At 41.3% G+C, this 16,648-nt stretch overlaps 1 protein-coding gene across 9 annotated transcripts in view; it reads left to right on the forward strand.

Moving 5' to 3' along the window:
• FGGY (FGGY carbohydrate kinase domain containing) overlaps positions 1-16,648 on the forward strand; it is a 409,199-nt gene that overhangs the window by 264,692 nt on the left and 127,859 nt on the right. For 8 of the 9 annotated variants that reach the window (XM_073234008.1, XM_073234011.1, XM_073234012.1 and 5 more), the window contains exon 9: positions 16,321-16,428. The exons of the other annotated variant lie outside the window; for it this stretch is intronic. In XM_073234008.1, the coding sequence (XP_073090109.1) occupies positions 16,321-16,428 (108 nt within the window). The remainder of the gene's footprint in view (positions 1-16,320; positions 16,429-16,648) is intronic. 9 annotated transcript variants of the gene reach the window in all.

The raw sequence follows: 16,648 nt of genomic DNA on the forward strand, positions 1-16,648 counted from the left end.
AAGTTAGAGAGTTGGCAGAATAAAGGGGGTACTCAGAGACCACCTGGTGCAGTCCCATGAGCCCCAAGCCATGTGAGGGCAGAGTCTGTGTGGAAATAGCATGCCAGAGGGTTCTGGTTGGGCAGCTGGGGAGGAAGGACTCAACATTATGGAATCTTAAAGATACCTACTAAACATCTGTACTCCAGTCTGTTTATTATATAAGGGAAGAGAATAAAGTCTAGAGAGGGGAATGAATTGATAGTTCATAGCTTGGATCCTAAAATTACTCCTATTCACTAGCTGTTTGACCTTCTTCAGCTTAGATTTCTCCCTTTATGGAGTAAGTACAATAATAGGACCTATCTCACTGGGTTATCATGACTATTAAAGTGATAATGTCTATAAAGAGCCGAAAAGAGTCTTTGGCACATAATAATCCCATGAGAGCTGTTAGCAATTACTATTTTATTATTATGTCTTATGATTATTCATATTTCTATATTATTACTTATTATTATTGCTTGACTTAGAGGATGGTTTCACTGAGGCTTTTTCCCAGCCACAGCTTTTTAAAACTGGAACTTTTGACAAGCAGTAGGGTATGTCGATGCAAAAATATAAATATATAACCTGTATTTTGTGTTGACTTTCAAGCTTGTGTTTTTATAACCTTGGACATGTTAGTTAACTCTTTCTGCCTCAATTCACATATCTGTACAATAGACATAATGATGGAATCTTCCCTTAGGGCTTTTCTAAGGGTTAAGTGATTTAATTCCTGTAATGTGCTTGAAACAAGGCCTTTATTAAGTAAGCAATCTGAGCAGCCGCTGCTATTGCCAGCAGCACCATTATTACTAGGAATTCAATGTCCTGTACAGATACCTGTCATCAGAGGAGGAAAGTGAACTCCCTCCTTTTTGGGTAATAGAGCAGCCTCCATGCCAAGATAGCCATCAGCAAGGAAAGGTCACAAAAATAGTTTTAAGTACTTAGGTTTATAGCAAAGGATTAAAGCACACATAAAAATACAAACGTGTGTTCTTTTTTTCCTCTCTCAAAACAAACTGTTACTCGTTTTCTCCAAGAGTACAGGGTTTGGGAGTGATTGGAAGTGACCTGGCAAACATACTTCTGTATCTTTACTTCTTTGCTTTAATCAGGATGTCATTCCAAATGAGTGAACACAAGTAAGAGTCAACGCAAAGCTTTCTCGCTGGACAGGGCCAGGCAAAGCCTTCACCTGACATTTACCAGCAGCAAGCCCACAGTCCTGTAAGGGAGTTCTGTTGCAGCTGGGATCGTAAGATTGGGAGAGGAAGGAAGTGGCGGAGGGGTGGGGAGATGATGCATAATCTTCCCAAGCAATTTAAAGGAAAAAAAACATAGTGTTTTGAGGTTGACATCTGCCTTGGTCCAAATCCGATCTTGGCCAATCACCAACAGTGTGACCATGGACAACTTAGACAACCTCTCTGAGACGTGTGTATCAAATAGGGCTAAGAGTTCTGGAAGGGAAAGGGCCTGCAAAGAGATGATTGGTTTTTTTTATTAAAGTATTATTGATACATAATCTTATGAAGGTCTCACATGAGTAACATTGGGGTTTCAACATTCACCCATATTATCAAGTCCCCCCGCCAAACACACCATTGCAGCCACTGTCCATTACCATACCAAAATGCTGTAGAGTCATTACTTGTCTTCTCTGTGCTATACTGCCTTCCCTGTGGTGCCCCACACCCATATTATGTGTGCTAATCATAATGCCCCTTAATCTCCTTCTCCCTCCCTCCCTTCCCACCCTCATTATCCCTTTTCTTTTGGTAACTGCTCGCTAGTCCCTTCTTGGAGTCTGTGACTCTGCTGCTGTTTTGTTCCTTCAGTTTTGCTTTGTTGTTATACTCCACACATGAGTGAAATCATCTGGTACTTGTCTTTCTCCACCTGGCTTACTTCAGTGAGCTTAATATACCCTATAGCTCCATCTATGTTGTTGCAAATGGTAGGATTTGTTTTATTTTATGGCTGAATAATATTCTGTTGTGTATATGTACCACATCCTCTTTGTCCATTCATCTACTGATGGACAAATAGGTTGCTTCCATATCTTCACTATTGTAAATAGTGCTGCGATAAACATAAGAGTGCATATGTCTTTTTGACTCAGGGATCATGTTTTCTTCAGGTAAATTCCTAGGATTGGAATTCCTGGGTTAAATGGTATTTCTATTTTTAGCTTTTTGAGGAACCTCCATATTGCTTTCCACAATGGTTGAACAAATTTGCATTCCCACCAGAAGTGCAGGAGGGTTCCCCTCTCTCCCCATCCTTGCCAGCATTTGTTGTTCCTGTCTTTTCAATGTTGGCCATCCTAACTGGTGTGAGGTGATATCTTACTGTGGTTTCTATTTGCATTTCCCTGATAATTAGCGATGTGGAGCATCTTTTGATGTGTCTGTAGGCCATCTGAATTTCTTCTTTGGAGAAGTGTGTGTTGAGATCCTATGCCCATTTTTTAATTGGGTTATTTTCTTTTTGGGTGTTGAGGTGTGTGAGTTCTTTATATATTTTGGATCTTAACCCCTTACCAGATAAGTCATTTACAAATATATCCCATACCATAGGATGCCTTTTTGTTCTGCCAATGGTGTCCTTTGCTGTACAGAAATTTTTAGTTTGATGTAGTCTAATTTGTTCATTTTTTGCTTTTGTTTAACTTGCCTGAGGAGATGTGTTCAGAAAAAAAGTTGCTCATGTTTATATTCATGAGAATTTTGCCTGTGTTTTCTTCTGTGAGTTCTATGGTTTCATGACTTGCATTCAGATCTTCGATCCATTTTGAGTTTACTTTTGTGTATGGGGTTAGACAGTAATCCAGTTTCATCCTCTTACATGTCGCTGTCCGATTTTGCCAACACCAGTTGTTGAAGAGGCTGTTATTTCCCCACTGTATACCCATGGCTCCTTTATTGTATACTAACTGACTGTATATGTTTGGGTTTATATCTGGACTTTCTATTCTGTTCCATTGATCTATGAGTCTGTTCTTGTGCCAGTACCAAATTGTCTTGATTACTATAACTTTTTTTTTTTTTGAGAGGGCATCTCTCATATTTATTGATCAAATGGTTGTTAACAACAATAAAATTCAGTATAGGTGGGGTCAATGCTCAATGTACAATCATTAATCCATCTCAAGCCTAATTCTCATCAGTCTCCAATCTTCTGAAGCATAATGAACAAGTTCTTACATGGTGAACGAATTCTTACATAGTGAATAAATTCTTACATGGTGAACAGTACAAGGGCAGTCATCACAGAAACTTTCGGTTTTGTTCACGCATTATGAACTATAAACAATCAGGTCAAATATGAATATTCGTTTGATTTTTATACTTGATTTATATGTTGATCCCACATTTCTCCCTTTATTATTATTATTATTTTTATTTTTAATAAAATGCTGAAGTGGTAGGTAGATGCAAGATAAAGGTAGAAAACATAGTTTAGTGCTGTAAGACGGCAAATGTAGATGATCAGGTGTGTGCCTCTAGACTAAGTGTTAATCCAAGCTAGACAAGGGCAGCGAAGCATCCATGGATGCAGAAGATTTCTCTCAAAGCAGGGGGGATGAGGTTCTGAGCCTCACCTCTGTTGATCCCCAATTTCTCACCTGATGGCCCCCCTGCGACTGTGCCTGTCTTAGGTTGTTCCTCCCTTGAGGAATCTTACCCGTCTCTGGCTAACCAGTCATCTTCCGGGGCCATACAGGGAAATGTAAAGTTGGTAAGTGAGAGAGAAGCCATATTGTTTGAAAAGGTTAGCTTTTTACTTCTTTGCAGATTTATGCCCTGTGGCTTCTGTGCCCAGCACTTGTCTCGAGGTATCTTTACCACCTGGAGGAATTATGATACTCGGTAAATTCGATATGAGGCACGAATTCTATTTAAGGGTTGTAATTAGGAAGGAAGAAGAAAAGCTATAGAGGTAGCATATGGAAGAAAACATGGGAGGATTGATTATTTCTTTGACATATCTTCTTGTAGAGTACCTTAAGTATGTATAGGTTTTAAACTACTAACTAATTTGCACACACATATTAACATAATAGGAATACGGTGACATAAACAAAGCAAATCTATAATTACCATCCATCTCCAGTGAAGCCAAGAAAACCATTTAGGCACCCTAGGCATTTGTGAAAATTTGTCTATGATATGATGGATATTGTCCTAGTGTACTTGAACAGTCTGAGAAAAATCAGACAAATTAAAGCAGCCCATTTCTGGGATCTGTTCACATCCCATATGTTCTTTTAACCGTAGATAGTCTATAGTCCTAAGATTTTGGAGCGCTACAACTTGCACCCCTCCCAACTCCTGGTTGAGTTCCAACAGTACAGATCCAGTCAAATTCGTTGTCTCACTGTATGCACATGCCAGCCTAGACATCTCCCTCCTCATTCCAATGGCAAGTCCAGGAAACGGTGGGGTGGACGCAGCCACAACTGCAGCATCGCCCGGATCCCTGTGGAGGCTTTTTGATGATCATCCCCTGGCACGAGTCCTCCAGAGAGTGCTGATGCCGGAAGCTCCTCCTCGTATCGTATCTTAGTTCATTTTATGGGTATCCAAGCTAGGCCTTGATCTTCTGCATAGAAACAAACAGACCCTTTGCCCACACTTTGACATGCCCTCTATACCACTGTGCAGAACTCATTGGAGGTCAGCACACAGGGACTGCTTTTTTTTTTTTTTTTTATTAAGAGAAAGGAATATTATCAGAAAAGAGTACCTCCATAGCTGATCATCTGACACCCTTTAAGTGATCAACATTAAGGATATTTAAAGCATGCGTTGATCTTTGATTTACCAATAGTTTTATCCTATCAAGGAGTAATCCCCCTTTTCTTTCTTTCTGTCTTTTTTTTAAATCTTTAATCTACACTTACATGAAGAGTACTATGTTTACTACACTCTCCCCTATATCAGGTCCCCCCTAACAACCACATTACGGTTACTGTCCATCAGCTTAGCAAAATGTTGTAGAATCCCTACTTGTCCTCTATGTGTTGTGCAGCCCACCCTCCCCTTTCTCCCTCCCCCCCATGCATGCTACTCTTAATACCCCCCTTCTTCTTCCCCCCCTTATCCCTCCTTGCCCACCCATCCTCCCCAGTTCCTTTCCCTCTGGTACCTGTTAGTCCATTTTTGGATTCTGTAATTCCGCTGCTGCTTTGTTCCTTCAGTTTTTCCTTTGTTCTTATACTCCTCAGATGAGTGAAATCATTTGGTATTTCTCTTTCTCCACTTGGTTTATTTCACTGAGCATAATACTCTCCAGCTCCATCCATGTTGCTGCAAATGGTTGGATTTTTCCACTTCTTATGGCTGAATAGTATTCCATTGTGTATATGTACAACATCTTCCTTATCCATTCATCTACCAATGGACATTTAGGTTGCTTCCAATTCTTGGCTATTGTAAATAGTGCTGCGATAAACATAGGGGTGCATCTGTCTTCCTCAAACTTGACTGCTGTGTTCTTAGGGTAAATTCCTAGGAGTGGAATTCCTGGGTCAAATGGTAGGTCTGTTTTGAGCATTTTGATGAACCTCCAAACTGCTTTCCACAATGGTTGAACTAATTTACATTCCCACCAGCAGTGTAGGAGGGTTCCCCTTTCTCCACAGCCTCGCCAACATTTGTTGTTGTTTGTCTTTTGGATGGCAGCTATCCTTACTGGTGTGAGGTGATACCTCATTGTAGTTTTAATTTGCATTTCTCTGATAATTAGCGATGTGGAGCATCTTTTCATGTGTCTGTTGGCCATCTGTATTTCTTTTTTAGAGAACTGTCTGTTCAGTTCCTCTGCCCATTTTTTAATTGGGTTATGTGTTCTTTGTTTGTTGGGACATGTGAGCTCTTTATATGTTCTGGACATCAAGCCTTTATCGGATCTGTCATTTTCAAATATATTCTCCCATACTGTAGGGTTCCTTTTTGTTCTATTGATGGTGTCTTTCGCTGTACAGAAGCTTTTCAGCTTAATGTAGTCCCACTTGCTCATTTTTGCTGTTGTTTTCTTTGTCCGGGGAGATATGTTCAAGAAGAGGTCACTCATGTTTATGTCTAAGAGGTTTTTACCTATGTTTTTTTCCAAGAGTTTAATGGTTTCATGACTTACATTCAGGTCTTTGATCCATTTTGAGTTTACCTTTGTATATGGGGTTAGACAATGGTCCAGTTTCATTCTCCTACATGTAGCTGTCCAGTTTTGCCAACACCATCTGTTAAAGAGACTGTCATTTTGCCATTGTATGTCCATGGCTCCTTTATCAAATATTAATTGAACATATTTGTTTGGGTTAATTTGTGGAGTCTCTGATCTGTTCCACTGGCCTGTGGCTCTGTTCTTGTGCCAGTACCAAATTGTCTTGATTACTATGGCTTTGTAGTAGAGCTTGAAGTTGGGGAGTGAGATCCCCCCTACTTTATTCTTCTTTTTCAGAATTGCTTTGGCTATTCTGGGTCTTCGGTGCTTCCTTATGAATTTTTGAATTATTTGTTCCAATTCATTGAAGAATGTTGCTGGTAATTTGAGAGGGATTGCATCAAATCTGTATATTGCTTTGGGCAGGATGGCCATTTTGACGATATTAATTCTTCCTAGCTATGAGCATGGGATGAGTTTCCATTTATTAGTGTCCCCTTTAATTTCTCTTAAGAGTGGCTTGTAGTTTTCAGAGTATAAGTCTCACTTCTTTGGTTAGGTTTATTCCTAGATATTTTATTCTTTTTGATGCAATGGTGAATGGAATTGTTTTCCTGATTTCTCTTTCTATTGATTCATTGTTAGTGTATAGGAAAGCTACAGATTTCTGTGTGTTAATTTTGTATCCTGCAACTTTGCTGTATTCCGATATCAGTTCTAGTAGTTTTGGAGTGGAGTCTTTAGGGTTTTTTATGTACAGTATCATATCATCTGCAAATAGTGACAGTTTAACTTCTTCTTTACCAATCTGGATTCCTTGTATTTCTTTGTTTTGTCTGATTGCCGTGGCTAGGACCTCCAGTACTATGTTAAATAACAGTGGGGAGAGTGGGCATCCCTGTCTGGTTCCCGATCTCAGAGGAAATGCTTTCAGCTTCTCGCTGTTCAGTATAATGCTGGCTGTGGGTTTATCATATATGGCCTTTATTATGTTGAGGTACTTGCCCTCTATTCCCATTTTGCTGAGAGTTTTTATCATGAGTGGATGTTGAATTTTGTCAAATGCTTTTTCAGCATCTATGGAGATGATCATGTGGTTTTTGTCTTTCTTTTTGTTGATGTGGTGGATGATGTTGATGGATTTTCGAATGTTGTACCATCCTTGCATCCCCGGAATGAATCCCACTTGGTCATGGTGTATGATCCTTTTGATATACTGTTGAATTCTGTTTGCTAATATTTTATTGAGTATTTTTGCATCTACATTCATCAGGGATATTGGTCTGTAATTTTCTTTTTTGGTGGGGTCTTTGCCTGGTTTTGGTATTAGGGTGATGTTGGCTTCATAGAATGAGTTTGGGAGTATTTCCTCTTTTTCTATTTTGTGGAACACTTTAAGGAGAATGGGTATTATGTCTTCTCTGTGTGTCTGATAAAATTCCGAGATAAATCTGTCTGGCCCCAGGGTTTTGTTCTTGGGTAGTTTTTTGATCACCGTTTCAATTTCTTTGCTTGTAATTGGTTTGTTTAACTTTTGTGTTTCTTCCTTGGTCAGTCTTGGGAGGTTGTATTTTTCTAGGTAGTTGTCCATTTCTTCTAGGTTTTCCAGCTTGTTGGCATATAGGTTTTCATAGTAGTCTTTAATGATTCTTTGTATTTCTGTGGAGTCTGTCATGGTTTTTCCATTCTCATTTCTGATTATGTTGATTTGTGTTGATTCTCTTTTTCTCTTAATAAGTTTGGCTAGAGGCATATCTATTTTGTTTATTTTCTCAAAGAACCAGCTCTTGGTTTTATTGATTTTTGCTATTGTTTTATTCTTCTCAATTTTGTTTATTTCTTCTCTGATCTTTATTATGTCCCTCCTTCTGCTGACTTTAGGCCTCATTTGTTCTTCTTTTTCCAGTTTCGACAATTGTGATGTTAGACTATTCATTTGGGATTGTTCTTCCTTCTTCAAGTGTGCCTGGATTGCTATATACTTTCCTCTTAATACTGCTTTCGCTGCATCCCGCAGAAGTTGGGGCTTTGTGTTGTTGTTGTCATTTGTTTCTATATATTCCTTGATCTCTATTTTGATTTGTTCATTGATCCATTGATTATTTAGTAGCATGTTGTTAAGCCTCCATGTGTTTGTGAGCCTTTTTGTTTTCTTTGTAGAATTTATTTCTACTTTTATACCTTTGTGGTCTGAAAAATTGGTTGGTAGAATTTCAATATTTTGGAATTTACTGAGGCTCTTTTTGTGAGCTAGTATGTGATCTATTCTGGAGAATGTTCCATGTGCACTTGAGAAGAATGTATATCCTGTTGCTTTTGGATGTAGAGTTCTATAGATGTCTATTAGGTCCATCTGTTCTACTGTGTTGTTCAGTGCCTCCGTGTCCTTACTTATTTTCTGCCCGGTGGATCTATCCTTTGGGGTGAGTGGTGTGTTGAAGTCTCCTAAAATGAATGCATTGCAGTCTATTTCCCTCTTTAGTTCTGTTAGTATTTGCTTTGCATATGGTGGTGCTCCTGTATTGGGTGCATATATATTTAGAATGGTTATATCCTCATGTTGGACTGAGCCCTTTATCGTTACGTAGTATCCTTCTTTATCTCTTGTTACTTTCTTTGTTTTGAAGTCTATTTTGTCTGATATTAGTACTGCAACCCCTGCTTTCTTCTCACTGTTGTTTGCCTGAAATATGTTTTTCCATCCCTTGACTTTTAGTCTATGCTTGTCTTTGGGTTTAAGGTGAGTTTCTTGTTAGCAGCATATAGATGGGTCTTGCTTTTTTATCCATTCTATTACTCTGTGTCTTTTAATTGGTGCATTAAGTGCATTTACATTTAGGGTGACTATTGAGAGATATGTCCTTATTGCCATTGCAGGCTTTAGATTCATGGTTACCAAAGGTTCAAGTTTAGCTTCTTTAGTATCTTACTGCCTAACTTAGCTCGCTTATTGAGCTGTTATATACACTGTCTGGAGATTCTTTTCTTCTCTCCCTTCTTATTCCTCCTCCTCCATTCTTCATATGTTGTGTGTTTTGTTCTGTGCTCTTTTTAGGAGTGCTCCCATCTAGAGCAGTCCCTGTAGGATGCCCTTTAGAGGTGGTTTGTGGGAAGCAAAATCCCTCAGCTTTTGCTTGTCTGGGAATTGTTTAATCCCACCATCATATTTAAATGATAGTCGTGCTGGATACAGTATCCTTGGTTCAAGGCCCTTCTGTTTCATTACATTAAGTATATCATGCCATTCTCTTCTGGCCTGTAGGGTTTCTGTTGAGAAGTCTGATGTTAGCCTGATGGGTTTTCCTTTATAGGTGACCTTTTTCTCTCTAGCTGCCTTTAAAACTCTTTCCTTGTCCTTAATCCTTGCCATTTTAATCACTATGTGTCTTGGTGTTGTCCTCCTTGGATCCTTCTGTTGGGGGTTCTGTGTAATTCCATTGTCTGTTCGATTATTTCCTCCCCCCGTTTGGGGAAGTTTTCAGCAATTATTTCTTCAAAGAGACTTTCTATCCCTTTTCCTCTTTCTTCTTCTTCTGGTACCCCTATAATACGAATATTATTCTTTTTGGCTTGGTCACATAGTTCTCTTAGTGTTGTTTCATTCCTGGAGATCCTTTTATCTCTCTATATGTCAGCTTCTATAGGTTCCTGTTCTCTGGCTTCTATTCCTTCAATGGCCTCTTGCATCTTATCCATTCTGCTTATAAATCCTTCCAGGGATTGTTTCACTTCTGTGATCTCCTTCCTGACATCTGTGATCTCCCTCTTGACTTCATCCCATTGCTCTTGCATTTTTCTCTGCATCTCATCCCATTGCTCTTGCATTTTTCTCTGCATCTCTGTCAGCATGTTCATGATTTTTATTTTGAATTCCTTTTCAGGAGGACTGGTTAGGTCTGTCTCCTTCTCAGATGTTGTCTCTGTGATCTTTGTCTGCCTGTAGTTTTGCCTTTTCATGGTGATAGAGATAGTTTGCAGACCTGGTACAAGTGACCGCTGGAAGAGCTTCCCTTCTTGTTGGTTTCTGGCCTTCCTCTTCTGGGAGAATAGCGACCTCTAGTGGCTTATGCTTGTCAGCTGTGCACAGACAGGGCTTCTGCTACCTGCCCGTTTGCTATGGAGTTTATCTCTGCTGTTGCTGTGGGCGTGGCCTGGCTGGGGCTGCTCCTCCAATGTGGTGGATCCCCATTGGAGAGGGAGCGGCCCGGGTGCTATTTATCTCCATAAGGGGCCTCTGTGCTCCCCGTTGCCCAGGGGGTTAGAGTGCCCAGAGATCCCCAGCTTCCCTGCCTCTGGTCTAAGTGTCCTCTCCTGCCCCTTTAAGACTTCCAAAAAGCACTCTTAAAACCAAAACAACAACAGCAACAATGAGAGAGGGAACAGAAAGAAAAAAAAAAAAAGGAAAAAACACGCCATTTTTTTTTTTTTTTTTCCTCAGGTGCCGGTCCCAGGCACCCACTCACTGGTCCTGCTGCCCTGCGTCCCTAGCACTGGGGTCTCTGTCACTTCAAGGCTTCCAAAAAGCACCTGCCCACCGGTCCCGCAGTGAAAAACACATGATATTCTTTGTCTTCAGGCACCGGTCCCAGGCACCCGCTCACCGGTCCTGCTGCTCTGCACCGGGGTCCCTGTCCCTTTAAGGCTTCCATGAAGCACTCGCCAAAAAGTGGAAAAAAAAAGGGGAAAAACGCGCGATTTCCTCCATCCTCAAGCGCCAGTCTCAGGCACCCGCCCTCCGGTGCCGTAGGGAAAAATGCGCGATAATCTTTGTCCTCAGGCGCTGATCCCAGGCACTCGCTCACTGGTCCCACCGCCCTGCCTCCCTAGCAATGGAGTCCCTGTCCCTTTAAGTCTTCCAAAAAGCACTCGCCAAAAAGAGAAAAAAAAAAAGGGGAAAAACGCGCGATTTCCTCCGTCCTCAGGTGCCAGTCCCAGGCACCTGCTCACCGGTCCTGCTGCTCTGCCTCCCTAGCACCGGGGTCCCTGTCCCTTTAAGGCTTCCAGAGAGCACTCGCCAAAAAGAGAAAAAAAGAGGGGAAAAGTGCGAGATTTCCTCCGTCCTTAGGCGCCTGTCTCAGGTACCTGCCCACCTGTCCTGTAGGGAAAAACACGCCATAATCTTTGTCCTCAGGCACCGGTCCCAGGCACCCACTCACCTGTCCTGCCGCCCTGCCTCCCTAGCAACAGGGTCCCTGTCCCTTTAAGGCTTCCAGAAAGCACTCACCAAAAAAAAACCGCTCCGATTTCTTTCTACCCTCTGGGAGCCGGGGGGAGGGGCGCTCGGGTCCCGCTGGGCCGGGGTTTGTATCTTACCCCCTTCGCAAGGCGCTGGGTTCTTGCAGGTGTGGATGTGGTCTGGATGTTGTCCTGTGTCCTCTAGTCTCTATTTTAGGAAGAGTTTTCTTTGTAATATTTTCATAGCTCTATGTGTTTTTGGGAGGAAATTTCCACTGCTCTACTCACACCGCCATCCTGGCTCTGCCCCCTGATTACTATAACTTTTTAGTAGAGCCTGAAGGTCTGAAGCATAATCCCCCCCACTTTATTCTTCCTTCTCAGGTATTGGCTATTCAGAGTCTTGCATGGTTCTATATGAATTTTAGGACTGTGTTAGTGCATTGAAGAATGCTGTTGGTATTTTGATATGGATTGTATTGACTCTGTAGATTGCTTTAGGCAGAATGACCATTTTGACAGTATTAATTTTTCCTATCCATAAGCATGGGATGTATTTTCATTTATTCATATGGCCTTTAATTTCTCTCATGAGTGTCTTGTAGTTTATTAGAGTGATGTTGACCTCATAGAATGAGTTAAAAATTAGTCCCTCCTCTTTTACTTTTTAGAAAACTTTAAGGAGGATGGGTATTAGGTCTTCTCTAAATGTTCAATAAAATTCAGCAGTGAAATTAATGAAACTAGAAAAAGAACAACAAATGAGGCCCAAGGTTAGTAGAAGGAAGGACATAATAAAGATAAGAGCAGAAATAAATAAAATTGATAAAAATAAAACAATAGAAAGAATCAATGAAATCTGGAGCTGGTCTTGAAATGATAGGCAAAATGCATAAACCTCTAGTCAGACTTATCAAAGAAAAAAGAAGAGTCTACACACATAAACAGAATCAGAAATGAGAAAGGAAAAATCACTATGGACACCAGAGACCCAAAGAATTATTAGAGAATACTATGAAAAATTATGTGCTAACAAATTGGATAACCTAGAAGAAATGGACAACTTTCTAGAAAAATACAGCTTTTCAAGACTGACCCAAGAAGAAACAGAAAATCTAAACAGACCAGTTATCAACAATTAAATTGAATTGTGCCTCAGCTTCTTTGTTTTCCTGTTCTTTAATTTCTGTTTCATTTACCAGCTCTACCTTATCTAATCTGCTTTTAAGTCCCTCCATTTTATGTTTCATTTTAGATACTGTATTTAGATACTGTATTTCTGTCTCTTTCTTGAAGTCCTCCCTGAGATCTCGAATATTTTTCTGTAGCTTTGTGATCATGTTTATGATTTTTATTTTGAAGTCTTTATTAGGGAGATTGAGAGGTTTCACTTAGCCCTCTTTCTGGTGTTTATTGTATTCTTGTTTGTACAAAATTTTTTTGCTGTTTTATATTTCTCATGATTACTACGGAATAACAATTTTGTGTGGGTGGCACCCTCTAGTGCCCAGAAGCTCTATTCTCTGCAGCTGCCCAGTGTACTTGGAGCAATGGTGTGTGTCACAGGCACCTGGCACCAGCACCTACCAGGAGGAAAGAGCTCTTTTCTGCTTCCCAGCTGCAGTGCCTGCCTCCACTGCCAGGTCTATTAGGCCGAGACTGCAGGGAGCAGCCTCTGCGTTATGCCCCTGTAGTTGCCATAGGCAGGGCCATCCTCCAGCTGGCCTGGTGCGATGGTGGGGGCAGCCCAGTTGTGCAGGCCAGTGCCTGATGGAGGGAAGGAGCAGAAGGCTGCATTTTGCAGTGGGGGGCCTTGGGGCTGTGCTGCCAGACATGGGGATGGAGCACTTGAAGCTCCTGTAAGTTCCCAACTGCTGAGCTGAGTGTGCTGGGACAATTTTATCTACCTGTTTGTTCTCCTGGGCAGCAAGCTCTGTGTACTCCTTGCTCCTTTAGCAGCCCTCTCACTGTTGGGAAGTCTTTCAAAGTGCCCACCTTTCTTCTGTCCCCTAGCAGTCAGTTGTGGGTATCTATTCTCCACAAGTGGCTAGAATCTCAGTCTCTCAAAGTATTCCACCTGTCTATGCTTTCCAACCCCACTAATCTGCAGAGCACCATGTAATGTGGGTTCATGCTCCCGGAGCAGATCTCCAGGGCTTGGTGTTTAGCAGTCCTGGGCTTCTACTCCCTCCCCACTCCATTTATCTTCTTCCCACTTGTGAGCTAGGGTTGGGGGAGGCCTTGGGTCCCACTGGAATGCGGCTTTGCTACTTTACCCTTTTCTGTGAGGTCTTGTCTTTTCCCCAGGTGTATGCAGTCTGTTCTGCAGTGTTCAAGTTGTTCTTTAAGGATTAGTTGTATTTGCTGTATTTTGTGTTATATGTGGTTTGGGGGAGGAGGTTTCTGCCTCACTTCTCACACTGCCATCTTTTTCCCTTCTCTGAGTTGATTTGATTTTGGTGGGTGTCCATCTACCTGTCCAAACCCTTGGTCCTAAGTGGTTGTGACGTGTTTCCCTACAGGACAGGTGGTGGCTTCTTCACACCAAAGCAGGTCTGGGATATAGGTTAGGGAGTAGTTTCTAAAATTGGCATTTGATAAAATGTTCACAGGCAATGACAAAGTGACAAAAATAAAGACCATTTAGTGGGTGTGCCTTCTGGCTGGAACACTTTACATATTGTATACAAACACACACAAACCTTCTCACCCACCTGAATTATTTCTATGTATGTTTTACATCTTAATTCAATATCACCTCCTCAAAAAAGCCTTCCCTGACCTCTAGACTAGCTTCAGTACCTCACTTATATGCTCTTACAGTACCTTTGGATTTTCTTTTATTTACATATTTCAGTTTGTAATTACACATTCATGTCATGATTTGCATAATATCTATCTCAGGGTGAGTACTTAATTGTCCTAGTTTGCCTAGGATAGAAGGCTCTCCAAGACACAGGACTTTCAGTGCTAAAACTAGAAGAAATCCTGGCCAAACCCAGATGATTGCTCAGCCTAACCCCCATCCCTCTTGAGAGGGCCCGCTCCTCCAAGACAGGGACTGTGCTCTTTTGTTTAACATTTGTCCTCTGAGCCGGGCACAGATTTGGATCACAATAGGAATTCTGGGAACATTTATTAAACCAATAAGGAGATGTGTGATTTGCCAGTACAAGTTGAACTGTCTTTTCTTGCAGAATTCCTTTTTTTCTCTGGGATTATTTTTCCTATTTTAGGTGTTAAATGTTCCTTTTCTGTAAATTATCTTCCTTTTACAAAATTTAATGTTGGCAATATTGTGTAGTTTGCTTGCCCTCCCTCACCTCCTTCCTGTATGGGAGTTGGAAATCATACTGATCTGAGGACTCATTACTGAGAAGGGAACCGAAATAGATAGAGTCAAGAAATTTAAAGAAAGTTTGTCCCTATGCTGAAATGCTAGACGCTAAGTTTCATGAGGGCAGAAATTATGGATATTCACTTTATTTCTGTATTCCCAGCACCTGGCTTATCACCAAGTACATAGTAAGGGCTGAATAAATATTTGTAGAGTAAATGAATGGATAATTCTGTACCCAGCATTGAGATATGCAGGAGTAGACCTTATGTATCTAACTCCCTTTTCCTCCCTACCTTCTAACTTCACTTTTCCACAACCATAAATATGACTTCAGCATCCATTCCTGTTGGATGTATGAGAAATGTGTTGCCATTCCAGATGAGAGGACACAGGGTCTATCCTTGCCTGTCCTGGCTTATCTCCTAATATATTTTCCTAATTCCTAAAAGGGCTTCCATGGTCTGCTACCACAAAACAAACACACAAAAAATGTTGTAGCATCCTGAATACTCAGAGCATTTCTCTCTCACCTACACGGCTTTGCTCAAGCTGCTCCTTTGGCTCAGAATGCATGTTCCACTTCGTCTGGCTGAATCTTACCAGTCTAAGCTTATGTCCCAATCTCATGAAGCTATTTGTAGACCGTTTCACTCCTCACCTCCTGTGCCTCTACACAACATCCTATGTTTTGTCTTTACCATCCAGGGACCACACTGGATACTACTTGTCTGTTTACTCATAGAGTTTCTGTCTAGATGGGAAATTCTTGCAGACAGAAACTCTGATTAATCTCTGTGTCCCCAGCACCCAAAAGGGGAAGATGGATGCTGTTTGGTAGCCAGGAAGTGTATCAGCTATTTATTACCACAAATGTACTAGGGAGTAAACATAAAATCTTAATGACACAGAACAAGACACATATTTTGTTCACAAGTATGCCAGTTGGCTGGGTGGTTCTGGTGATCTGGGCTTGTGAGCTGGTCAACTAGGATGATTTGCTTGTCTTGTGTGGGCTCTCTCTCTCATGCAGGTGAAACATCACCTACGACAGCTGGGCTAACTCAGCTCTGCTGCACATCTTTCCACTGAGCTGGCCTGGGCATGTTCTCATGGCACAGGTAGAAGAGTAGAAGCAATGGTCCTCTTGAAGCTTGAGGTCTAGGCCTAGAAAACTGGCAGTGTCCCTTCCACCTCCTTCTGTTGGCCAAAACAAGTCACAAGGTGGACCCAGATTTAAGGGCTGGGAATCTCACCTCTATGAGAGGAGATAGAAAATTGTGGTGCAAAGTGGGTGGATAAAGGTAAGGGGTGGAAAATGGGGGCCATTATTGCAATCAGTCTAACACAGAGAGGGAGCCAGCAGGGAAATGTCTCCTCAGTTACTTTCTAAAATGATCTCTTTTGCTATCCTGACATCTAAGTGAATTTATCAGAAAAATTTCCCAAGATGAAGCCATGTCCTTCCTTAGGAGGGAGTCACTTCCCCACCTTAAAAAGTATTTAATAAAAAGCTGAACTCCATGGTCATACAAACATCATAAAGAAGAGGATAAGGCTGCTTCTACTCTGAGGGTCAATACTTTCACATACTTTTTCTCTCTTTCCAGATTAGCAAAGACCCAATTTTTGTACCAGGTGTCTGGGGCCCTTATTTCTCAGCCATGGTCCCTGGGTTCTGGCTGAATGAAGGCGGTCAAAGTGTTACTGGAAAATTGGTAAGTTGACACTTTTCTCAGTCTGGTCTTTAATGCTTTTATACCCTTGACTAGCTCATTTTGTCATACTACCCATATACACAGTAACTGGAAGACTTTGCAGGCTCCTAAATCAGAATTAACTTTCTCTTAGTGTAAGGCCTAATATATGGTACCTATGCAGCCTGCATTTGCCAAAGGAATGTGTTGGTCCAAGCAATGATGACTAACCCATCTCCTC

The sequence above is a fragment of the Manis javanica genome, chromosome 4 (genome assembly GCF_040802235.1).
Source record: "Manis javanica isolate MJ-LG chromosome 4, MJ_LKY, whole genome shotgun sequence".
Lineage (NCBI taxonomy): Eukaryota > Metazoa > Chordata > Mammalia > Pholidota > Manidae > Manis > Manis javanica.